This window comes from Heliconius melpomene, chromosome 18 (assembly GCF_056956725.1).
Source record: "Heliconius melpomene rosina isolate 202511_hmr_F chromosome 18, ASM5695672v1, whole genome shotgun sequence".
NCBI classification, from domain to species: Eukaryota; Metazoa; Arthropoda; class Insecta; order Lepidoptera; family Nymphalidae; genus Heliconius; species Heliconius melpomene.
The window spans coordinates 3,863,826-3,891,606 of record NC_140406.1 but is presented as its reverse complement, the minus strand read 5'-3'; the positions used below and the strand labels follow the sequence as shown (position 1 = coordinate 3,891,606).

Genomic DNA, 27,781 nt, shown 5'->3' with positions numbered 1-27,781 from the left:
AATTTACCTTAAAAAATCTCGGAAAACCTAAGCCCGAAAGAAAAGCTGTATGTTGACATAACACACATACATGGAGTAATGGTCACGCGCCCTCATTTCTTTGCCACGGCGAAACATTCATTCATTCTTTACACGACTTTGAAATTTAGATATGAATTTCTTTGTAAAATTTAAGGGAACAAATTAAAATTTTATAATTTCACACATTTGTTATGTATTTATTTTATTATTATCATCTAAAGAATTATTACTTAGAATAAAAAAGTTATTTAAAGCAATTATATCGATCAGTATTCTATAAAATGATATAACTTTTTTATAAATAAACCGATTGAAATAAAACAAACATTAAATGCTAAGAGAAGCTTGCCAAAATGCAATAGGGAAAACTGCAATTCAATCGGTTAGGCCATTTCTGAGATCAGCGTGAACAAACGCACAGACAAATGGACATAAATTTTAAAATCCGCTATTAAACGCCATCAATAACATTTTTTTATTAATCTGCCATGCACAGACATCAATCCGTTTCATTTTTATTATAAGTATAGATAATATACATAATAGAAAATAGTGAGTAAGCATAGGTACATACATAACGCAAGTTACGAAGAAATGAAACAAGTGAACAACATGAGCCGTTTCGGCGATCTTTTAAAACTCATGCAAAGCAAACAAATTTGGAATGCTCATAGTCAAAGTGCTGCGTTTTGCTGGAATAAATTTCAATATAAGTTTACATCTCTATAGAGCAATGAATTATTCAGATGTTTCTACCGTGTTATATATAAAGTTTGTTAGTTCAACTGAAAACTAAGAAGAAATTTCATTTAAATACTTTAAAAGTTAAAATTGTTTTGTAAATTAAATAAGTAAAAGTTAAATAAATAACTCTACAGTTCTTAAATTTATAAGGTTCTATATTATATATGAAATGTGTTTATCAATATAATATGTAACAATAGAAAAAGTTCTGACAATGACCAATTTAATTTAATAATATATAATGCAAAACATAGTTCTTAAATTATAAGCATAACAAATATAATAATTTTGTTAATTTTTCAGCTTCACGCTGTATCCCGCATACCTTTAGCGCAGCGGGATCTTAGTGTTAAAACACTCCTATCCTCACTTTCCACCAAATTTTCGAGACATAGCATGTTGAGTGGCAGAACTCAACGCCCCACCTTGTCTTGTTACCAGAGCGAAGAAATGAAAATGTTACATATTTCATTCGCTCGAATTGGAATCGAAACCTACAACCATCGCGCATACAGTACACGCTTCTGCCACTGCGCCACGACGGGTTCAATAATTCCGAAATAATTTCACTTATATTACTTAAGTTTCTCAGGTTTTTGTAAATGTATTACTAGATGTAGGTAACATCTTTCTTACTGAATAGAATCAACAAAAGCAAACATAGAGTAATATACGTGCAGAAACAATACTTATATATGCAAAAAAATGTTGTTTTTTATATTTTGTACTATTACAAGGTTATTGCTTAGGAATTTATCAATAATTATTTATTTTCATAATGTGTTATACTTTAAAAATAATCTATATTTTATTTTATTGACAGGGTTTTATTATTATAACCAATAATTTAAAGAGACTTTATTATTAAAAAGAGAAAAAAGCTACGCATATGTCACAAGCCACACAATAATTCATTTAAAAATACAAGTCGCATTAAAATAGCAAAGTAAACATTAGTTTTCATTTAGTTTAAAAATAGCAAAAACTTATTGGATTTACCTTACGATCTCCATTTCAATTATGTAATGCGAATATTATCCATAACTATATTATTAATTCTATTAAAATAGAAGCTATATTGTATTTGATTACACTTCTCATAATCCAGTAAGTGGAGTACATACGGCAGACTACTAAGTGCTACAAATCCCCTTTCCAATGCCCCGTACCGCAGTAACGCATCGATATTATCAATTATACGACGTGACCAGAAAAAAAATAAGTGAAAAGTAAATTAAAAAATGTCATCAGCCCCGTTGGCTCTAGCAATTTTATTAGCAAATGCAATTTTATCTCGAACGGACTGTGACCTTTCAAGTGAAGTAAAGTCATTAGAGACAGGCGCCGCGAAATCAGTTTTTACTTTGCAAATCCAACAAATCCGAACTACGGATGAGACCGTGGCAGCGTCGGCCGGAAACAATCTGAACGTCTTCGATGCTGTCGTACCAAGTAACTCTATAGAAGTACAAGGAGAAAATTTCCGAGCAATCTCGACAATTCATCCGATTGGGGAAACGAATGTCGCTGAAAAAATAAAAAGTGATCAAGATGGGGGAGCCAGCAAATTACTTTTATCAGATGGAAATTTTCGTGAAAGGAAAAGCGACTTGGAAAATGAGAAAGCTTACAGTTTAAAACAGTCAATGAACTTAGTGGGGGATAGTTGTTTCGATACAACGTACAGAGATTATAAAAGTAGGGAAACAACAGATAAAGACGAAAGATCGTACTCCGACGTTAATTATGCGAAAAATATGGAAATGGAAAATATTAAAGGTGTAGGAAATACTTTGAACAAAAGAAACTCTTTTAATTCTGATAGTACATCCGCTTTTAGGGCCTGGTTAGAGAAATTTAATATATTTCAATCAGTAACAAGTGAAGAACCAGTTACAACAGAGGAAAATATTGAAACATTAACAACAATTACACCAAATACTGAAATTGCAACTATATCTAATACCGTACCAATAATTCCAATAACAACGAATATATCAGATGATTTTACAAGTCTAATTAATGTTACATTACAAGTGCTATCAGATGATACGACGAACACTATTGAAGATACTGATGAAGACTTCTATACGACAAAAGAAAATGCTAAAATAAAATTTAGTAGCTTACCCCAAACTCAGACATATTTGATACCAAAATTTAAACTGGATAACGGGATTCACCCTTTCACGTTCATGTCAAAATTTTTCTCTGTCATAAACTTTTCTGATTATCCAATTGGTAAGCCATGAAAAAGGATAATAATAATATAGTAATATTGCTACCACATTAAAAACTATCAATATTTCATTCGTAGGTCCTGTCAAGGATATTGTTGGAGGGAAGTTTTCTTTTCCCTTTTCTTTTTTAAAGGTAAGTTTGAGTGTATATTATTCTAGTCACTATATAAGAGGCCGTCATGGCGCAGAGATACAAACGTGCAACAGTAAACGTGACAGTTTGTGGGTTCCTTTCCCACTGTAGGAAATGGAAAATTTTATATTTTCATTTCACTGCTCTGATAATGAGGTAAAGCGTGGCGTTTAGTTCGCCACTCAACACGCGAAACCTCCAGTATGCTGTGGAAAGTGGAAAATCGAAGTGTCTTAATGGGAACGGAGTATCTTAACACTAGGTTCCGTGGTTCCCTCTGCTTACCCCTGCTACTGAATACAGCGTGAAGTTAAATAAGAACTATATTTTATTCAATTATGTATTATAAGTCGTTACAATAATTATATTTTTCAAAAATATATGGCAACAAAAACAAAAACTTAACCATCCCGGTTAAAGTTCAAAGCTTTTAAAAAGTAGGCACCTTGCCCACTATAGTGCTATGAACACAGCAAAATAACAATGCGATGTAGTTTATCCGAAAACTTCTCTCTTTCAAAGCTGAACGAAATTTTACAACATTTTCTCCAAGAGAAGTAAATTCTATTGTAAAAAAAATAAATAAATAGAAATGAAAAAAAATATTTTTTTTCTCAAATCGAGATAATAAATGAATGTCGTATATTATATGACCAGTATTTAATTTGATGACGCCAATGTCACGTGGCTTTATCTCATTAAATGTCTATAACATTAATATAAATAGCCTGTTAAGATCAAAAGAAAATTATATAGAAAAGTATTAATATAAATTACATTATTTTTCTACAAATACTTACTTTTGTCGTTATTCCATTTATTTAAATGACAACTCTTTATAATTATAAACTTAAACTAAAACTAAACTGGCAAAACAACAAAATTAAATTATTATTTTTTAATATTATTTTTAATTATGTAATATACATTGAAATATTTGCAAAAAAAATCACTGCAAAGTTTTTATGCAAATGAAATTTAAGAGGCTTGCTATACATAGAACCTATTTGGGTAAATTATTATTATTTTGTTAAAATAATCACATGCGAATAATTACAATTAACTTATTTAATATTTTTTATTCTAATATCTTATTAAATCAAGAACATTTGTTTTTATTTACACAAAAAGTTCGTCGCTGGGAACAACACTTAAGAATTTCTTAATGATATTGAATGTAATGTGAATGATGGTGTCGATGATGGGCTTTCCAAACTCCTCTACAACTTGTTTCCAGTTTTCATTAAGGAATGCTAATACTGATTGACCTGAAATATAAAATTGAAATAGAAGAGTAAAGTTAAAGTAAAAAGCTTTATGTTGAATTTGAATCTTAATCTACTTATTACATGAGAATATTTTTCATGTTGTGTATCTATATTATATGTACTTAATATTTAAACATGATACTTTTTTCGTTCACTCCATTCTCCAATTTTCGCCCATTTTTCGAGATTCTCTATTATCTCTTGGCCGTTTTTTTATTAATTATTTAGTGGTTTATCATTCTATAAGCAATGAGCAAGAGAATCATATAGCTCCCTCATTAGCTAGCTCCTTTAGAAACTAACATAAGCTATTCTATTACAAAAACGCTATACAAATTTGAAAAAATATACAGTTTCCGTTCAATTAATTGAAAGCGTAATGGTTGTTTTAGTACTTACTTAGTTCAGGGTTCCCCTTAAATAAGTTGGTGAAGACAAAACTGCCAGTCTCTCCAAACTTATAAGTAACTTTGTAATTTTTTACTTCCCGGTAAACAACACCATCACGCGTTTTATCCTCTAAGTTTATTTTTGCTTTTAAAATTATATTGGCTGTAAAAAACATAAATAAATTTACAGTTTTTACAGAAACTGTCAAGATTTAAAATTTATAGTATTTTCTTTTTTTTGCGTCACGTATATAGTAGAGTAGACAGAGAGAGTCTAGTGTCCATCAATCAATTTACTTTCCTTTCGCGTTTTCTGCTATGAGCCAGACAGACATTAGGGCCCGTATTTGTAAGCCGTTCATAATTCCAACATCGATCTTGAGCGTGGTCTTGAGCGTGGTCGTGGTCTTATATAAAAGAAATACAGAATGATGACTTACGTGTTTTGATTTTTGCATCTCCGTCGCCATTAATAGAAACAATCAGTATTCTGCCAATGGCTTTATATTTCGCTTTCAATGTTATATTGCAACGGAGTTCCAGGTCAACGCTTAATTCGTCAAATCTAAAAAAAGAAACGTACAATAAGATAAATTATCTAATTATGAATTAAAAGTAATTGATCGATATTTTTTTTTACAGTGGGAAAATGTCTCGAAACACGTTCCTCAGAATGGGAATCAAATTGAAAAAAGTATCAATTCCATTCTGAAATTGAAAAGCAGGAAGAGAGTAAAACTTCTTCCTTATTAACTTTTAAAGATACAAGAAAAATTAATTATAAAAACCATACTACTTACCTAACATTTTCTACAATACATTTTCTAAGGCCGGTGACTGTGCCATTAGTCATTTCTATTTTGAAGTTTCCCGGTAAATCTAAATTAATTTTATCTTGGTCCTGATGCAATGGATCCATAGGCGGTATACCTAAACTTGGTATACCTTTGACGAATTGAGGAATTGTCTCCTGGAAATTTCTCTTTAGACAATCTGGCTTTAATCCTGGACATGGCTGAATGAAGTCCGCTGTAAATTGTACGTTAAAAATTAAATTAAATCAGCTGCACGCTGTATCCCGCGAGCATAGAGGGTAGGCAGTTCGTTCCTCACTTTCCGCCGAATTCTGGAGGTATTCCGTGCACTTACCTAGCACTACGCTTTACCTCGTTATCAGAGCGAGGAACTGAAAATATAAATTGAAATAAATATTACATTTCAAGTGGGAAAAATCGAACCCACAACTAGTCACGTTTAGTCCCTGCGCTACGACTGGCCTGTTTAATTATACGTTTATATTCTCTATTTTAAATGTTAATGATTTTTAAGTAGGTATATAAAATATATCTATCAATTTGATATCTTCTAATTACTATATTTAATATTACAGAATGTAAATTAAATTGTATATTATCATTCAAAATTTGTTACAATTTTCAATAATCTTAAAAAAAACTGTTTCTTGTACCATAACTCTATGGTTTCACATCAAATCAAAATAAACCAAAAATAAACACACTACTTACGTGACACTTTTGAAGAACCTTTACAAAATAAAACAAATAAATTAATTAATAATATTATTTTATGATTAAACATTATTTTCTATAATAATTAATTATTTCAGAAAACAATTAACTACAGTTCTTTTTAATCCGCTCCGAGCTCAGATCGTAACTATAAATTATACGTCCTCCGATTCTCATGTGTATGTTGGTATGCAAAATTATTTAATGCCAACATTTTAATATATAAGCGGTGGCCATTTTCGTATGTTTAATACATATTAGTAATTGGGATTGTGTCGAGGCCACTTTATATCATTTAAAAGTTGGTAATTAAAATACTCGTGAAGCTACAATTATGTACCTTTAAGTTTAATATAAAAGGATATTAAGTTTTGTATTTTTATTGCGGCTATAGATCATTTTCGGCGTTGAGTTCCGCCATTCATCAGGCAATACCTCCAGAAATCGGCGGAAAGAGGGGAACGCTGTGTCTTAACACTAAGTAGTAGTATTTGTAGTTCATTTCATATTAAATTATTAAATTTCGCCAATGTATAAGCTAACGCAACATGTTAATATTATAACATACATAATAACAACAAACATATATAAAAAATAAAAATATAATATTATTGTATATTATTAGCATTTTAAATATATAATCGATTTACAAATACTAAAATGTTATTTTTAAATTGATTATATATTTAAAATAAATGAAATCTGCATTAAATTTAAAAAGATTTTATTTATACACCGACTTTGACATTTTAAAAGGATCGCTTCCTGTAAGTTGATAGCGGCGAAGTCATCCATTCGCTAATGGAAGTCATACTAAGAATCCCCATAGAAAAATACAAACTGTGGAGGGTAATATTCTTTATCCCATATTTATGACAGTCTTTGACCGCTCTACATATTATGTAAATAATGCCACCATTATTGGAAAGTAAACATAGACAAATGAAAATATTAATTTGAAAATCATTTACAGATACATAAAAGAAATAAAAGAAAAATATGGCTGTGAAATCGAAAAGCCTATAGTTAATTATATATATTGCTAATGCATTCACAGCATCGTAGCCTTTCAAAGATATCAAATTTAATCCATTAGTTGCAAAGCAACGTATTTTATGACAGAAAAATAAAATATCATCTAAGCAAATACTCAGGGTAATGAGGTTCTATTTAATCTACAAATGAGCCTATTTCTCATCAGACGAGATGCATCGGTCATTTCTGAATCAAGCCTGTTTCTGATGTAATATTAAGTCATTCCACATGAGAATAATATATTTTCTTACATTTTCGTTGTTAGACAAAATACTTTTTTTTGCTTATTGTGCATATATGTAGCAGAGGGTATTGTTAATAAGACACTGTGGTCCCCACTTCCTGCCTAATTTTTGAGATAGCGTGTTGATAGTTGGAACTCAACGCCGTTTATCAGAGCAATGAAATGAAAATAATTTGTTCCTCCAAATTAGAATCGAACTCACAACCGTCACGTTTACATTCAAACATCTCGAACAGAAGATTTATTTATTTATTTAGATCTTGCCTTGAATCTGATTAAAACACTAAGTTTTATTTATTGTTTCAGTCTATCAGAGTGGAATCAACATTTTTGGTGTTCATCATCATTTTTGGAATACTAGCTCTTATTATTCCGATCTACCTTTTTATAATAAGTTTGATATCGCTGTTTTCAAAATCAAAATGCACTGATGAGATCGAATCTGGAACTTTATTTTTGGAACCGGACGGACGAGATTGTCACGACAAAATACTTGTTACATTTACTTTTTTGTTTTTTCTTATATGTTGGTAAGTGTTGGCATTTCTCATAAAATATTGACTTCCTTATGTTAAAAAAATAAAAGCTATTAAAGAATTGTTGTCAATGATAAATATGCGAATAATTACAATGAGTCTGTGATGACCTTTCTGTATTGCACCTTGGTGCAGCAATCGTCTGTAAACTTAAACGTACCTTCAGTTCACTTAAAAGCAAGTTTTTACTAGATGACTCGAAGATTTATAGGATTTTTGTTGTAATTATAAAATCATTATATATTATATTAAGATAGAAAATTGTAATTGTGATATGGGAAAAAAATATTCCCTAATATTTAACTCAAGTTTCTCAGTTACCAAACTAGTTTCTTATTCATTGTACTTAAACTTTCTCTCGCTAAGAAGGTTCAAATCAAATAAGGATATATGAGCCGGTAAGTACGTAAAGTAAATAAAAAGCCATCAAGTTCCCAATTCCCAAACGCCTTCGGTCCAATTAAGAGCTTTCAAGACAATTGGACGCAGGTAGAAATCTGGGGAACGCGAGGCATTACGGCTCTAATGACGGCCCCAACGATATTACCAAGTACCGAGGTGACTTAGCATCTTAATGCAATTAAAGTAATATATTTTTTAAAATATAATAAAAGTAACTAACTATGCATTGTATATAATTGAAAGAATTACATATTTAAATATAAAATAGGGAGAATTTATTCATTTGTGAAGAATTTCCAGTACGTATAAGACATCCACTATTTTATCTTATCTATTTTTATTCTTGTTATGTGTAATAATTATAATTGATAATTCACTAAATCACATTCAAGTTTTTCGTATAGCAGAAGAAAGTAGAAATAAGTTGATTAAATTATTACTTGATAAGTATACACTTCAAGGGATTCGCGATTATTTTTTTAAAGTAAAGAATACATATCAAACTCGATGAGAGTTTGGTTAGGCTCTATTTATGAGATGTGGCTGAAGTACATTATTTTATGTTAAAAATTATAATTATTTTATGAAACTAAAGTAACCTATAATATATGAAAACATTAAATATTTCAGCTTCTTAATATCAGGTATGGTGTTAACCAACGAGCAGTCTCGTATAGCTGTAGCGGAAAGCCGGAACATCTTGAGCTGCGCGTGCGCAGATATAGCGTCCTGGCTTTCAACTGCTGCAACGGAATTACACCACAGCCTTGTACCACCAGTCGACATGGTGTATTACGCTTATAAGGAAGATTTAAGAGGCATGTATACTCATATAGCGTGCTTTTATCGAATTTACTTGTGTCTTTGAAAGTCTCTACTTTGTAAGGATCTTCCAAATCTTGAAATCTTGCAATTGATAGGACATAATTTAAGAAAGAATCATTTAAGAAAATCTTGCTTGTTATTTTTTTTTTTTAAATTAGGTCACATATCTTCAATCATGACAGTACAATATTTGCCTAGCATAAACATGATGCCCTTGTCAGCGTAACCAGGACAACAAGTAGTAAAATTTAGCGTGTTTGTTATAAACTATTTACACATTTTAAATTGATAAACTAGTTACTAATACTAGGTTTTAACTTGGCTATTAAATATTTTTAAAGTCTTATTTGTACCATTCTAGGGATTGGCACTTTAATGATCTCGTAATTTTAAAATATTGTGAGTTAATAAACTTGCTATTCCTGTGTTAATAAGGCAAAGCAACCTTCCCTATTAGGAGGTATACACATATGTATACATACGTCGTGCACCAATTTTCTATGGTGAAATTGATATAACATTGACACAATTTGAAAAAAATGTTATACAATAATATTTTTTTTCATTATATGATTGAATTCCGTCTATTTTTCTCTATAAGTAGTTGTACAAAACTGTAATCAACTGAAAGGAAATTTTGTTTACCTCTAGCATTCCAAAAGGTTATTTTCTTTCGCCTAACGAGCTCTTTCCGTAGAGTGCGATCCCTTGACATAATAAGAAGGGCAAACGTGGAGTTTCAGAAAAACACCTAGATGGCTCAATATCATTGTAAATATAAATTTCACAATTTACTTAATACAAAAATAATTAAATATACTATAACATGTAGAATTGCAAACTATCTGAAAAAAATTAAGTTGGTTTTGTACACATGCCTACCACATTTTTGGAAGTGGAAAAACATCCTTTCACATTTATAATATTAGACAAAAAATATAATAAAAAAATACATAAAGTTTATTTGCACAGCTAAAAAAGCATTATGAAATTTATTTTCATCCATTGCAGACGCAGAAGCCCTATTGGGACAACCGATACAACAAGCGATAGTCTCTGAGAGCGGGATTGACCTGGTTCTAGACTCTTTGGCAGATATTATAACAGGTGATGAATTGTTTTATACAATTCCAATATTCAAAGGTAGCCTGGAGATCCCTTGAAGCGATAAAGCCGCCTTGTATTTTTTTTATTACTTTTTAAGTTTGTATAATATGTTCTTTTATTTTTTTTAATGTGCAATAAAGTATATTTAATATTATTTTTCAACACGTACTTCTTTTTAAATTAAATATTAAAAATAAATTTATTATTTTAGTTGATTAATTATATATATAATTGGCACTTTTTTGCATTTTTGCATTGTTATTATTAAAATTAATCTATGAAATTAAATAACAAAATCATATACCCCTCAATTCTTCTGTGCGGATGGTCCTAAACAGATGTATTTTAAAAATAAGTGTTATTAACAGTTCCTATAGCACCTATCTAAAGTATATCACTAATTTCATTATATTCCGTTCTTTAAGTGTTTAGGTTGCACGTTGATGATTTAATCAATTCATTTTTATAAATTTTTTTTCGACTCCATACTGTATCCCGCATGTAGCATGCAATGCAGAGGGGACCTAGTGTTCCGTTTCAGACAAGACATTCCGTTCCCCACGGACGGCCTATTGTTAGTTATTAAATATATGTTAAATACAAAATATTTTTTAGAAAGCGAGGATTTATCTACAAAAATGTCTTCTTTACGCGATATCTGCATTAAAGCCGGTCTCCTAGCAACCGGTGCATCTGATAGAATAAAAGATTTGACGGTGCAATTGGACAGTATGAAAAGAAACTGTATACAAAAGGATGCACCTCTATGTGATACGCTTAATACTAACACCTTACATGTTATGATGAAATTTGATTCTGTAAGTATTTTAAGCAAAGTATTCTTTATTGAAATTAAATGGATCTTGGTACATTCTCCATTAAAGTCTGTATATGCATAAGTAAATTACATATTTTTGGATTTTCTAGTCATTTATAAACTGAGTGAAATTATTAATTTTCTAGATACTTCAAGAGCGACAGCTATTAGAATTGAAAACTTTAGGCGTTGTGAACTTAACACAAGCGATATTCATCGCTAAAAAGGAAATACGAACTTTACCGTCCGCCATATCTTCGCAAACACAACGTGTTAGAGATGGTAAGAGGATACTAACCTACATATTAAATGAGTTACTTACGAATAAATATTTAAGTAGTTTTGAAGACGACATAATACCCCACGAGAGTTTTACATATTATGTTAGTTCATATTTATTTTTTATGAAAATGTTTGTACATGGGTCATAATCAGAAAAAGTGTCCTTTTTGTGTCTTTTCTTGTCCCGCTACTTTGAATGCGTTTTAAAAATACAATTTTAAAGATAATTTAAATATTTTGCCATTTACGATAAATTTATTTATTAACTTAAAGATTTTTGTAATATTTTAAATGTATTATGGCAAATAATAGTATTTGTTGTTAGTTGCAAAAAACCTTTCAAAATGCTTCCATACAATTTTTCGTGTCCCATTCACCACTTTACTTTTTAAGAATTGATTTGTTACGAATGTTTATGGTTTTATTTGATTTCAGATATGTTTATATTACTTTACTTTATGCATAATATTAAATAGAACTACTTTTATTGATACATTATTTAATAAACAATATATATTAGTTAAGTAAATTTGTCCCAAAATATTGTCTTTTTGTTACTCAGGGCTAGTAACGTACAATTAAATGATGAACGCAATTATTTTGGATGGTGTTTAATATTGTTTTTTGTTGTGGCACCATAATTCTAAAAGTCAATGCTGTCGTAGCTACAACCAGTAGTGTACTCGCAGCAGTTGAGGGGTTCAAATGTTTTAGAGGGAATGCGTGAAATTACATCTCAGAGTTATAAACGGCTTTTATTTTGGTAAGTATTCTATAATTTCGTTTTCTTGTTTATGTTATTTGCTTCTTTTTACAAAATCTCAAAAAAGAACTTCAGTGCTTGCAGATGTAACACGTGGCTTATGAGCAAATATTTAAAAGGGTTAGAATTTCTCAGATTTCATTCTCAATTTCGTTATATTTCGTTACGTAACGAAATTGAGAAAATATGAAGCCTAGTTCACAATTACGGTACCAATGTTTTCTTATATATGTTTATAATAAAATTGTATCGAACCGGTGCTTGTATATGGAAGATATGTATATAAGAAAAAAAAATTGCTGGCATATGAAAAAAACTATTAGTGACTTTTCATAAAGTAAAGTAACCAAAAATAATGATTTTTAAGTTTTTTGCTTGTTTGCTTGTTTGACTGTGTTTGTGCACGCTAATCTCAGAAACAGCTGAACCGATTTAGTTAAAAATATTTTTTATTCTGCCTGAAATTAGTTGTGATTTTGTGATTATTATTTTTTGATAAATATTTTTGTATTTTCAGTAAGCGTCATGGCTCCTATGTCAAGTGCTGAAATACATAAAAGATATAGAGAACGTCTTAAAAAGACCAATCCTATTAAATATGAAGATATGCGGAATAAACACTTACAAAGAATTGAACTTAATTCCAGTGATAACAACTCAAATTTTAATATATTTTAAAGTGGATTTAATTTTATCATTAACTTTGTGATCTCTAACTAGAAATATAAGTTTATTACGTTACTAACTAGCATTATTATATTGTTCATATTGTCAGTTTGTTATGTTTTCTTCTTACATTTATAATCTGTTAATTCAACGATTGAATCTTTAAAATTTTAATCTGTGTCTCATTAAATAAAAAAAACAATATTTTATTCATATAATATCCTTATTTTGTTGTGTATAATGCCTTATGACATCAGTTTCGTAACAAACATTATCAGTGTTGTTACTTATCAGTTACGTTACGAATTCGAAAATGTCCACTTTTCTGATTATGACCCACATATTAGTGTAAAATATTAATATTTAGAAATTTTGATCTAAATAACAAATCAGATAACAATGCAACCATAAAAAATCTACAAATATCACAAAGATAACATCGAGCGAAAAAAAAATATTTGCCAAAACAAAAATGCACAGTTGCAAAAGTAAAAATATTTATATAAACAAAAATATTTTCTCTACAAACTCGATGGACTAAAAACAAAAAAATATGAAGTAACAAAAGTACCAATTCCGCAGATATAGTCCGCGACATAGAAGACCGTAGACAAATAGTCCACGACTCAGCGCGCGTACTGAGCGACATAGTGCGATACCTCTCCGTGGCGTTGCACACTCTCGATAGAAATATGGATGTGGGGCTGGATAGAGTCAATAAGTATGAATTGTGGAGGTGGATTATTATGTTGGGTAAGTTTATATGTTATGATTATTGGAATATATAAGGAAATGTGATGCAATATAAAAAATAAAGCTTCACGTTATATCCCACACATAGCAGGGTAGGCAGAGAAAATTTAGTGTTACAACACTCCGTTCCGAGGCTGGAAATCTGAACTGGAACTTGAGATGCGAGTGAGATAACACTAGAAACTCAACAATTTATTTAATAATAACAAGTTATAAAAATATTTTTTTCGAGCTTTATTTTTGCATTATAATATACGGAAGTAGCATTAATGATGATAAGCATTTTATTTACGTAATTTAAAAATATTAACATAAATGCAATGATAATTAATACAGTGTTGACTTGTATTCTTATTTTTTGACTAACCTTGCACTGAGCTTGTGAACTTTAACTAAATTAAGAAAAACATACTCTTTTTTATTATTTACATATTTTCAAGTTGTTTTTGAAAATATGTAAATAAAAAGGGGAGAGGGGGGGTGGGGGGTGCCTTATCTCTACAGTTGTAAAATTTAAAACTTATAACTCAAAAAGACAGAATAAAAATCTCATACATATTTTATGGATTCATGGTCTAAATTAATTATTAAACTCAAACTATCGTAAACTGATTAAGGCAGACAATTAAAAAAAAACTTTCAATAAATAAATGAATGAAAACATATTTATATACATAATAATTTTAGTACTTGCAACATTTTCAAGGTTTCGACTTTATAATATAGCTTTCATACGTTAATGTCAGTTAAGTATGAAAATATTTTTTTTGTTTCTTCTCTTGTAAGAAATATTACTACAGTACAAGACGCTACAAGGCCATCTCATTTGTAACATGTATATATCAACGTCCCCCCAAATGCTGACAACTGACTCTTCATTTGTCAATATTAATCTTCATATTCGGAAAAATAACCCTTACAGCGTTTCCATTTTTACGTGTATGTACTTTTGGTAAAGAGACAATCAATCAGCTTCACGCTGCATCCCATATAAAACGGAGTAGGCAGAGGGAATCTAGTGATAAAACACTCCGTCTTGCACTTTTCGCTGAATTTTTCAATAGATTGTGTGTTGAATGGCGGAATTTAACGCCAGGCTTTTGCCTTGGTGCCAGAGCGAAGAAATATAAATAATAATAAATATCTAACAATAAAGATATCTAATGGATTATTATGTTATTTTTTATGATGACTATGCGTATATGCATAGAAAGGTTGCGTATTACTCAAAATCCTGTACAATATGTGGGTGATATACAGAATTCATATAACATTCAAACTAAATATGAATATATACTCGTAGCTCAATAAGTAATTCATAGTTAAATATCCAATTGAGAATAGCTGCAGCATAGGTTGTTGTTTTTAAAGTGTTATTCCGAGCTGAAAAAGAAAAATATTTTTATTTACTAAAATTTGAACCTAGCCAGATTTAAACCCGTACTTCTAGGACAATTTCCATATTCCTGATTTTTATTAACTGTAAACGTAATACTATAAAACAAAGAAGAGAAAATTAATTTAATTCTATATTAATTTAAAGAAAATTAAAAAGTCTATTTTAAAAAATAAACTTAAAAAACAAACACACTCACGAGTGTCACTTTATTATTCACAGGGTGTAATGTAATCCTCGGCTTCGTGATGGTCCTCATTTTGTTTGCGATGTGTTGCGGATGCGGGAACGCTAAAATTCATGCGAAAAGGACATTACAAGTGTAAGTTACATAGCATTTTTTAATAAAATAGTTTTTTTTTTTAATTGTATGTTAATTAGTTAAGGAAATGCAGACGAGGTCATTGATGTCAGTCGTGGCACAGGAGCAGAAGTGAGCGTGCGTGGTTATGAGTTCGATTCCCACTCGAGCAAACGAAATATTTAGTAGTTTAATTTCATTGTAGCATATTATGTATAAATATTTGTAAAAGAAATAAAATAAATGTATATATATAAATACAAGGACATACCACACAATCGGAGTTGCATTTTCGTTATATATACTATTTATGATCGAATTATTTTTTTCAATACCATTTCCTTATTTATAGAAGCCATATAAAACCGATTTAGGCTATCATAGCGCAGTAGGAAAGTGTTTGACTGAAATGTGATCGGTGTGGGTTCGCTTCCATGGGAATTAACCATATTGATTTCATCGCTGTGGCAAGATGAAGCGCTGGGTTGAGTTCTGCCATTCGACGTGCAATGTTTCGAATTTACGTAGCAAATCGAGACATTATGCATACGTATGTGAGATAAAACATGAGCCCAAAAAATATACACATATACAGAAGACAACATTCTTTCTTTGTATCTATAGCTTAAAATACAAATAGCTCGCATTGCTTAAAATTTTATTACTATTTATAATAGATATTATTATTTTTAGATCTTCTTTCTGCATATGTATTTTCTCAATTATTTTATGGAGTATTGTTTCTGCTACATTTCTGATCGCGGGGCACGCTGAGGTACGTTAATAGTTTACTAGTTTGTGTTTATTTGTATTTAAAATTAAATTTACAAATAGTAGAGGCCATCATGTCACGTTAAAACAGTGCGATGGTTGTGGGTTCAATGCCTAATTGTAGAAATGTACTATTTTTACTCCCTTGCAAGAGAAACAGCGATATTAACTTTCGCCACCTAACGGGCTAAGTCTTAAAATCAAGGCAATGCCACATTTAAATCTAAATCCATTTTTCTCCCACTCTACATATGAAATATGTATATGTAACTAAGCCATAAATATAGATAAAACAAATAAATATCGAAATCCGTTTAAAATTATTAATAAAATCCTAACTTAGGTTTTAAATTATAAAAATAATTTAAAATACTTCCAAAAATCCAAATTTTACTATGTTGTGTCTTCTTGTTGTTTATTAGCAATTTTACTTTAACGATGTTTGCTCTATTTAAATAGCTGTTTAAGCTTTTAATATACAATAATGTCTTTGATAAAATTTTATATAAGACTAAAATTATGAAAATTACATCTTTAAATTTAAATAATGACCAAGTACTTCGTTTTTAATCCGAACAATCTAAAAAACATTATTATAAAAATAAACTTTAGGCCGCCGTGACGCAAGAGCACAAGGGTATAACTATAACGCGACGGTTGTCGGTTCAATCCTCACATCTTCAATTCTTCACTCATGAAGAAATGAAGATGCGTGAAAGCAAAAGCCGGGCGTTGAGGTCCACCACACAACACGCAATACCTCGAAAAATTCAGCAGAAAGTGTGGAAAGGAATGACTTAAAACTAGGTTCCCTCTGCCTAACTTGCTGAATCATTAATAATTTATCTTACTTATTAGGAATGAGCGAACATAAAATTAAATGCATGTCATTTAATTAATTACTATTTTAGGCTTTCAATGCTTATTTTATAAATTTCAGATTTACGCTTGTCAAATACTATGGGATACACAACAGTATAATGGTCTGTCGATGCTCTTAGACCGACCATCGCCCTTGTTATCAGATAACGAGGGAGTTTTCGACGCTTTGTTCAGAGATCTAAAAAACGTAACCATCGAAGTGCCTGTCAAAAATATTCTAAGGTAATATTGTATGTCATTTTTGTATAAAGCATTGAAAATTGAATTATTGATACAACAAAAAGCTTTTATAGATTCCAGGGAAATTTTACTGAACATAAAGTACTTACTTATATCTAAAAGAAAATTATAATGAATATTTGCTTCATCTCTTTTGAAATATACAAGGTTTTCATTTTAAGTCTGTTTAATGAGGTAGTTGTAATATTCAGATTTAGTTCTCTGATAGTAAGAATAAATAAAGCTGAAAATTGAATTTTCATCTTTATATACTGTTTGTGGTCTTGGTAATAAAATATTCGCTGTGGATAATTGCTATAACCTCACTAAAAGGGAGGCCTATAAAATTCAAATTCGTTACAAAATTAATTTCATATTACTTCAACTTTTTATACGTTTTCTAAAACGTATAAAAAATATTCATTTTTAAAAAGTGTTTTACTCAAAATTTCGTTTATTACAGAGAATGCGAAAGGAACGAGCCAGCGTACATAGTGTTTCAGTTAGACAAAATATTGGATATCAACAAAGAAACATCTTATTTTGAATGGGACGAATTACAAGACGACTTGAAGAGGCTTTCCACGACCATCGACGTTGGCTTCCTGAAAACAATATCTGATAGCTTCAATAAACTCCTGAACAGAATACTAGTAGTGTCTGACGTGAATTTAACAAGATACAGGTAAGATTTAAAAAGTCTTATTTAAATAATGTTTTAAGTAGGTATATATTATCTTTACTAAATATATAATGTAGAAGTTTTACTAAAAATATGAACAAAGAAAATGCTATTCATACTTCGATTTTATAAGTAATATTTATAGTGCCTACTTGTTGTTTATTAGCAATTTCACTTTAATGATCTTTGCTAATCTTATTTCATAGCCTTTTAAGCTTTTAATACACAGTTAAGTTAATTTTACAATATTTTGAATACGAAAATTATGAGCTTAAGCCTTATGGAGCTTTTTTGTTTCTTACTAATAATTTTGAAACTTTGTAACTGTGCCAAAAATCTGCGTTAAAAAGCAGAAAGGATCAATTCTGCCATAGTAAACATTTACAAATTACTATTTAAATTAGTTAATTAAGTTAAGTATACGGAACGATACAAAATTACAGATACTTCATTTAGAGGAACAAAAATACCTAATTAATTATAAATATTCGAAACTAATTAGTACCCACAACCTCTATACGTTTCTAATTTACGCCACTAGCCACAACAGCTTTAGTATTTCTTCAATTTTCTTTCAATTGAATTGAAACTTTGTGCAATTATTGATTAAAATTAATCTTTCTTATTTCAGAATGGATTACAACGGACCGGTTGTCGGCAAAGACCTACCATCTTTTGTGGATCAATTAGAAAATGTTGCAGCTCAAGTAACGGATCAGAACACTGCAGGAAGGTTACAAACTTTAGGTATGTAATAATACTATAATTTAGTATTAAATATAAATAAATTAATTTCTTGTTTTAATAGAAAATTACAGTATAATATAGACACGTTAACCACCACCCATTTAATGCGTAATAATCCACATTCCTAAAATATCATAATCATATATGGTTCTAGATTTGGTGAAAAGTGGAGAACGTAAAGATAAAACTTTATTCTTTGATTCTTAAAATAATTCATAGATGAAAATAACCCTAATCAAATTGATTGAAAATGAAAATTTTAATATCAAGTTTAATCTGCCCACGGGACTACTTTGTTCCCGGTATTATGAAATATTAAATAATAAATCAAGTACTTTCTAAGGCTTCATTTATTAAATAAACAGTGCTTTAATAAAATATAGTATATTAAGCATTTATAAGTTTTTTATTATAATTTATAATTAATGTATAAAACAAAAATTCGTCAAGTTTATGGTTAACACTGTTAAGCTGAATTTGAATAAGAAGAATAAGTTTATCTTTAGTTAATGCCTTTTAAAGCTTCCCGGTACATAAAAATAGAAATATAGGAACCCTCATAGAATGATTTTGTTGTCAGTCTGTATGTAAAGAGTATGTATGTGTATGTCTATATGTAGAGTCAGATACAAAGAGTAAGTAGAGGGAACCTAGTATTAAGACACTCCGTTCTCCACTTCTGTTGAATTCTGGAGGCTTTGCGTGTTGAGTGACAGAACTCAACACCGCGCTTTGCCTTGACGCCGGAGCGAAGAAATGGAAATATAAACGTAAATATTTGACTTCCTCGAGTAGGGATCGAACCCATAAACGTCACGTCACGTCACCTTGTCTGGCCTCTATTATATATATACAATTATATAATATTGTTTTGTTATGTAATATATAACGGCAACTTAGTCCAAGTTATCCGCTTCCAAAAAGCTAGGGAAATAGCGTGAAGATATATTCCCCGAATAGGCGGAAAGATATTCAATTTCAGAAATTGGATCTATATATGCCCTCGGTTAGAACGTTTCAATAGCGCGATTCAGAAACAATCAACGCCATCTATGTTAGAGTTTTCTAAGCTGCGAATGATATGTGAGTTTTGCTTTATGCAAATTAATACGTTGAAGAATAGTATTAACTAGTTTAACCTGGCCCTCTTTAAAAAACGAGTGAATAGGGACTACCTAAGCAAGCATGCTCCACCATCGTTCGCATCGTCTATCTACAATAAAATTCGTTCTATCTACAATAAAAAAAAGCATCACTATAATCATGTAATAATAATAATAATAATAATAAAAACTCTTTATTGTACACCCAAAAAAGAAATAGAAAAATACAAATAAAACAAAATGGTACAATAGGCGACCTTATCGCTGAAATAGCGATTTCTTCCAGGCAACCTTGAGGCATTGGAAATCGCAAAAAACAAATAAATAGTGAGTAGGGTGTGAATAGTACTAACTATATAAAAATAAATAAATAAAATAAAATAAATAAATAAACCTACACAAAGATAGATACATATATACATAAATACATGTACTTAGTAGGTTTGATTTATTTTGTTATATTTAACCTATTATACCTATTTGAAATTTCGCGTTGATAGTAAGTAATATACCTATACCCTACAATGATATTAATTTACAAACATTTTATAAAAGGGCATACAATTTTATAATAAATAGAAGAGATGCTTTAAATGGTGTGAAAACGCTAAAAAAAAAACTAAGAGACCCTACTCTCACAAAACAATACATTTCATTAATGAAATGACTCTCATTTCATCATAAAGAGACGGCTTCAAGCGCTGTATAAATTCTATCTTTGCTCTACACACAACATCTCGTAAGTAAACAACTTAGCGCTACTGTCGCTTTAACTCCGCTGTGATATTTTACCTACATATTTACATTAATACATAATATTCTTATTTTATTAAATTTCTGTCACATACTAAGTGCTTTTACAAAAACATACACGTATGTAAATATCTTAAAAAAAAAATGATAGGTACTAGACAGGTATTTTAACAAAATTTTAAATATATTTATTATGTATTCTTCTATACTTAACTATAGCAATCGCCATATGTACGAGAATTAATTATAAATAAATTCAGATAAAAACGGCTGTTGATGATGATGATGAAGTTCAGATCAAGAGCGCGCAATCTTTTGTCAGTTATGTCAGTTACCCACAATGTCAAACTAATCAACGGGAATATTTATCTACACATATCGAACAAAGCACTTACCTATACTCTCAACATTTCAATAACACCGATTGAAAATTTAATTAAAATAGTCCATTTTATTTGCAAATATAATCTACGTGACACATTTTTTGCATCTCGGTTAAGAGTTTTGAAAAACTAATACAACTTGAACATAAAATAAAAGTACTTATACGTTGAAGTTAATAGAATTTCATAGATTTATGATATTATTTTTTTTGTGTGCATAACTAATCTATTAACAATAATCTTTTGGAATTAAATAGTTTAATTTTAAGTAAAAAAAAAAAAAATATATGATAACTGGTTGTTTTCAAATGGAGATTATAATAAAACTATTACCTTTTTTTTTATTTAGAACGAAAAATATGGTATTTTTTATAATATCCATGTATATATCATTATATGCAAAATTATTTTAAAGTGTTTTTTTATATTTCATTAATATTTTTAATCGTTGTTGCTTAAAGATAACTATCATTAAAATTAAGACGACTAAAATTTTTTGATTTGATACTACATGTTTGCCGTTTTATTTGCCAAGGCACCAATACACTTAGTGTGTGCTTGTTGTACAACTTAACCGTATAAATACCTACTACCGGAGATAATTTTACAGTATAAAATATTTAGGTTACGTTATAGTAACTACCTACCTATCTAAAATAAATTACACAATGTTTTTACAATATATAAAATAAGATTTTAATTAAAAATGCAAGAGAAATAATGTTTTGTAATTAAATTAAAAGAATAGCTGATTAGAAAGTCATAAATCAATGATGAATATATTTATATTGTTTACCTTTATAACTATTATGTTTATATGAAATAGATCTTTTTGTAGGATTCCGAGATGTTGGAAGTTGAAAAACACACGCATTGCCTTAAGAGAGAGGAAAGATAAAAATATGTTTAATATTACACTACAGAACTGAGATAGAACCCATAACCAACTTACCCACATTCCACTTTCTATTTCTATGATATGCCATTTCGCCATGATGGCCTAAATTCTCCATATTTCTACTTATATTGAACCAATACTAAAATAATATGTAAGTCTTAACAGTCCTAACATAACATTGCAGCAACAAGGACCCAAAGGCTCCACCAATCCAACATAAAGCCGCTAGAACAAATACGTACGGAATTGGTCTTCAAATTGACAGAATTGGAACTGCAAATGATGCCCTTTAGAAGAAAACTAAACATATCCTTAAGCCACATACACACGGCGCAGTTTTATATAGACAACCAGGGGGAGGTTATTGCGCAGAAGGTAACAAATAATTTATTTGTAATTCTAAAATATTAACAAATTTCAAAAAAATATGGAGAAAAAAAAAGAAATTCACAAATAAATATGGTTTTTTTTGCACTAAGTAATAAAAAAAAAAAACAAAAACAACAATAGTAAGAATCATATTAATAAATCAATGTGAAATATACATAGTTAAAAGTTACAATTATATATAACTATTGCTTTAATAATATTTAATTAGCACTTGAGGCCCTAGCATATTTACAATATAGAACTCAATTTAACTTGAATCTATAATCAACGTTTACTCAAAGCTTTGCCGGGATTTAATATGAAATAGCATTATATACCTACAAGGCTACCTTTTAGAAATGTACAATAACGTCACATTACATATACCATAGAATATTTTAATTAACCTTTTTTTCGTACCCTAATCAGTCACGTCCGTCCCGCAATTATACAAAGAACAAGACAATTAGATGTCTACGTGCGGACCATTATTTTCCACTACTATGACTTTTAATTTCAGTATAAACACAAATGCTTATATTATTTTGTAACAAAGTGGAGTTTCTAGATTTTCTCATCATAAATATTGTTAGCTTCATTTTTATACTTTTCTCTGTTAAAGGAATAGTTCGCAAGCAATTCTATTGAATATTGAATTAATAGGAAAATATGAATAGATTATTTCCTTCTACGAATCATTTCAGATTTTTTTTAATAAAAAGTAAGGCAGAAGGAACGTTAAGACACTACATTATTTTAGAAACCTGACGATAAAGGCTTTTATAACAATAAAATTTGAATTTGAATCTATATCTATCCACCAAGAGGGTTTGGTCACCATCTCTCTCCGCCTACTCTGATATACATCAAACAATTTGTATACAACTTATTATAACTTCTGCATTTGTAAATCATAAGCCTGCATTAAAATATGCTTGCTGTAAATAAATATCAATAAATTATTTTGATTCGCATTCAGTTCAATTAGCTAATTAATTGAATATTATATATGTATATATGTTAATACAAAAGCAAAAATCTTTATTATAAATCTGTACTATTTATTAAAAAAAATATTTTATATATAAAATCAGTAAATTTATTGTATGTTTACAATATTCATGATTTATCTCCAATATATAAGTTATAAGGTATATTTAACTTTCTTTCTCGAGACAATAGACTATAAATTAACGGAAATGTAGCAAAATTTCAAATATTAATATTTTTTGTAATAAATTAATAAAGTTCCTCGAATGAAATAATAAGTTATATTGAATTCTTGTAAGTATTGTGTTATTTCTTTTTGTTGGCACCAATTTACTTGACCCAATTCAAAAATTGTTTTGTCCTTTTTAGCTGTATAGTTACAATATTTTTTATTGTTTCACATAATACGGACTTATTATGATTTTTATTATTTCTAAAAGTTTTTTTTGTTTTATTCAAAGTTTTATTTTAATATTAAATAAAAAATCCAATCTAAACAAAACAATTTGAAATATATTCTTACATTTACATTACTTAAAGTTCAAATTCCACTCAAAGTTTTATACCTTTTCTAAAAAATATATATTTCTTTACTTAGTGTGGTTGTATTATGGTGGGTTTTATATAAAAAGCCTGTCTTAGTAATAAAAAATTCACAGAAAGTATCGACATTCATATCCCGCTTGATCTCGCACACTGCGGGATGGCGCACCCACGTGCTGGACGCGGCGAGCCAACGGGCGGGAAAATGTGGGCCGCTGTTTGCAGTGTTTGCGGCGTTAAGGTCCTTGGTCTGCACACATTATGTTTCCTCTCTGGTATGTCTTCAATATTTATTGATTTATTTTTGCATCTTTACGCTGTATCCCGCACACAGCAGGGTAGGCAGAGGGAAGCTGGGATCCTAGTGCTAAAACACTCCGTACCCTTTAAGTTCCACTTCTATTTCCCACTTTCTGCCGAATCTTTGAGACATTGCATGTTTAGAGGCGGCAATGAATTCGTTCATTATCTTAACATTCCCGTGAGTGGGGATCGAATCCATAACCGTATCGTTTACAGTCTACTGCGCCATGCCAGCTTCAAATATGTACCTATATTTATATTGAAAGTGATGTTGTTCCTGTGTTGGGATTTTTGTGTTTAGGTGCTGTTTGTTACCTAAAGTTTTTTACTAACAAGGAAGAAGATAATAATTTTCTGATTAGTAAAAGAAACAATTATATTTACTTTTCTCCTTTGACTTAATACGTTTTATATTTATACAAAAATATTATAAAAACCTTAACTTACAAAATATTAACATTTCTAAGCACGTTTATACGACACGACGACGACACCCTATCATCATATTTTACGGTATTCGAAACGGTTATATTAAGACAATGTTTATATAACCTTTATTGGGTAATATTGTATTGTTCAAAAATCCTTGCCCAGTATTCGTTCTATGCTATTGTATGTATAGTTATTGTTATATTTCATTGGAACAAAATAATAAAGAATAAACAAAACCCAAACTGTGATATTTTGAAACGGTTATTTTATGAAAAAAAAAATTTAGAATTTAGAAAAGATATTGTAAAAAGTACTTAAATAAAACCGACTTAAAAATATACTTGTATGCAAAATACGCCTTCAAATTACGAACAAGTTGATTAAAAACATAGCGAACATACTCTTTTTCGAATAAAGAAGTCGGTTAAAAAATATTATCATTTTTAAAAGCTTTTATTTAGGTTTAGGCTAATATTAAAATTATTTTCAATATTACGAGAGTATCGGATCAAACTTCTTTTACAACTTTACTCAGCCTGTATATAAGTATTATATTATTTAATATTTAATAGACAACGACCCAATGAGATTAACAAATAAAAATAATATTAAAATATCCATCGCACTAAACAAATGCCCACGATGATGATTACGTCTAAGTAAAAAGAAGATTATTCTTTATTTTTATCCAGAATTATTATGTTTCTAGCATGGGTGGTGGTTTTGCGGCTTTCTCCTAGGATTCATATGGTGCACAGTGTTCACGCCGCTATGTGTGAAGTTGTGGAGGGCCTATAGTAAAAAGCTTAGAGCTTTAGAACCGTTATCACTGACAAGCTTAGGGTGAGTTTCGTTTAAATTATCAATATGAATATTAATGTGTAACATATTTTTCATTAATTTTCAGTGTAATAAGTTCTTTGAAAATAAATAAACTACGGCATTGAATTCAATTTCCAACGTCCAAGTGAAGACGGGAGTGTCTCCACACCATATCTCTCAATCTACTCTGCTTTATGGCACAAAGCGTAGAGCCGAAGAAAATCTTATTTTTGATAATGTCCAACCCATCAATATGAAATAAGCCCTAATGCTTTTAGAAGCATTTTATATATTAAATTAATATAATTTAATATAATATATTTAAATAGGCATATTTCTAAAAATATATAGATTTTTAAATTGCTTCCAATAAGCGAGTGAAGCAAAGAACTATATATTGTACTGATTGATATATTGCGATCACAGTGAACCAAAAGCTTTATATAGCAATAGCGTATTTGTTTCCTAAAAAAACATATTTTTATATAAATTGGATTGTCCACAAATAAAATGTCTGTAACCGTAAACTACGCCACGGGACTTTAGTTCCGGTTGGCAACAGACCCATTTCCGTTTTGTGTACAGCTTGCAAACTACATGGTTCTTTGTGTTGGGATTTTATAACAAATATATATTTATATATTGCGGAATGAAAGTTACATATTGTTATAGACGAGAAGTGTAGTGTTTTTTAATATATTTTTACGTAATAGAAAAAAAAAACTACTTTTCAGCGTACTAACACAATATAATACAATAATCAATAACTAATTATTTTTTTCTGGTGTAATTATATAATATATAAATTAATATTATCTTGGGTTTGCTTAAAATATAATCATAATTTCGGATATGACTAATAAATTTGGAACAGACAGGAACCCGGAACACCTGCAACAGCACCCTGCGACGACACAAACTGGAACACACCAGGGTTAGTAATTATTATACTATGTTTTTTTCGTACAATTACAGGTCCAAAATAGTTATTTAATTTAGGAAAGGGAAATAAATCTTCGAAGTTAAAATTGAAATGAAGACCATATCAAACGATATCCTTAACGTTTTAATTACGGTTATTTAGACTTTCATTGTAATTTCTTTGATTTGAACCTACATATTTATATGAATTTCATTTTCAAAGTATCATCGGAGTTCGAAACCTATATACGATACCTATCTATTTAAGAATGTTGTCTCACTTTTCCATATTTCCATATTTGGAAGTAATTCACCAAAAAACACATCTAAAATGTTATTAAAACATTGCAGATGTGATCATAAATACGTATAAGGATCCAAACTTTGCAAGAACCGAGTTCGTGACGTGCAACGTTGAAGCTTATTTAACACACTTACGCTACTTTAAAAGTTTCATTAAAATCTTAATAACTCACACATAACTTACACTTTCCCCACAGATTTATTATATTGCATAGTTTATATATTATATCATATATAAATAGTTTTTAGATATATGAATAGGTAAGAGCTTTTAAATGTTGCTCTAAAAATTTTGTTCTTATTTTTATAATATCAAATTGCCTTAAAGTAACAAATTATTAAGCTTATTTATTTACTGTATCTAGCACCTCACTTTACAGACCACCACCGCCACCCAGAAACGACAGTTGGTGATTATTCATTTACTTATATGGAAAATGGGTCAGATATTGATTCCAATAAAAGTGTTGAAGTGGATAGAATTTTATATTCTAGCACAAAAATGTACGATGAAATGACGAATTGGCCCTGAAATACAACGTTTAAAGACGACCTCGTGAATATATATTTTAAGATTACATCATATTGTTTACATTTATTTTCTTATAAATTTTTTTATAAAGAATAATCAGTCGAAAGTAATATTTTTGGATTTTTTTAGTTAAAATATGAGGCCTTAATCAAATGGATAAGTTGTAGATAATTAATTCAATATTTTTTTAGCGAAGGAGTACTCATATGTTTAGCCATTTACCTAAAATATCCTGATTAACTAAAACAATTGAAATAATATTTTTGTAGAGTTTTGAACCTACGATCACCAATATAATAAACAAAACCACAAATTATGAAACATTCTCATTTGAGACATTGTATATACGAGTACGTATAATCTACTCTTGTTCGACAAATTAACTAAAGTACCTACTAATACAATATTGTTCTAAAGTGATAGATAAATTAAAAATGGTTTGTTATAGTAATATAGTATTTAAAGAGTAATTTTAAATATTTATGTATTTTAGGTATTCTTTTTGGTGTTGATTTTTAGATTTTAATATGGAAATTTAGAGCCAAAGATCTAATTGTAATTATTTAACGTTTGCATTAATATTTATTTCGAAACATAAATGTATATAATTTAAATAAATAAATAATTCATTGTCAATGATTTGTTTTATTTACATTAAAGTGAAATAAATTTAATAA

At 29.4% G+C, this 27,781-nt stretch overlaps 2 protein-coding genes across 5 annotated transcripts; one reads left to right on the top strand and one right to left on the bottom strand.

Annotated features, from left to right (window-relative positions):
* Positions 1–1,884: 1,884 nt before the first annotated feature.
* Positions 1,885–27,740, top strand: prom (prominin). 4 transcript variants are annotated; one of them, XM_085201840.1, is made up of 18 exons: positions 1,885–3,006; positions 3,083–3,138; positions 7,910–8,133; positions 9,172–9,359; positions 10,378–10,473; positions 11,089–11,291; positions 11,437–11,572; positions 13,584–13,754; positions 15,373–15,472; positions 16,145–16,226; positions 17,163–17,326; positions 17,787–18,008; positions 18,637–18,752; positions 22,074–22,264; positions 23,908–24,066; positions 25,236–25,369; positions 26,227–26,282; positions 26,953–27,740. In XM_085201840.1, exons 1-18 carry the CDS (start codon positions 2,007–2,009, stop codon positions 27,102–27,104), a joined length of 3,450 nt encoding a protein of 1,149 aa, XP_085057966.1. In that variant the 5' UTR covers positions 1,885–2,006; the 3' UTR covers positions 27,105–27,740. The 4 variants fall into 4 exon arrangements, with proteins under 4 accessions (XP_085057966.1, XP_085057967.1, XP_085057968.1 ...); XM_085201841.1 differs by having other exon boundaries at positions 26,621–27,740; XM_085201842.1 differs by having other exon boundaries at positions 26,223–26,282.
* On the bottom strand, positions 4,189–6,516 carry LOC146529237 (circadian clock-controlled protein daywake-like). Its single transcript, XM_085201980.1, has 5 exons — positions 6,322–6,516; positions 5,596–5,824; positions 5,236–5,360; positions 4,806–4,958; positions 4,189–4,406 (listed from the first exon to the last, which is right to left on the bottom strand). Exons 1-5 carry the CDS (start codon positions 6,392–6,394, stop codon positions 4,258–4,260), a joined length of 729 nt encoding a protein of 242 aa, XP_085058106.1. The 5' UTR covers positions 6,395–6,516; the 3' UTR covers positions 4,189–4,257.
* Positions 27,741–27,781: the final 41 nt, after the last annotated feature.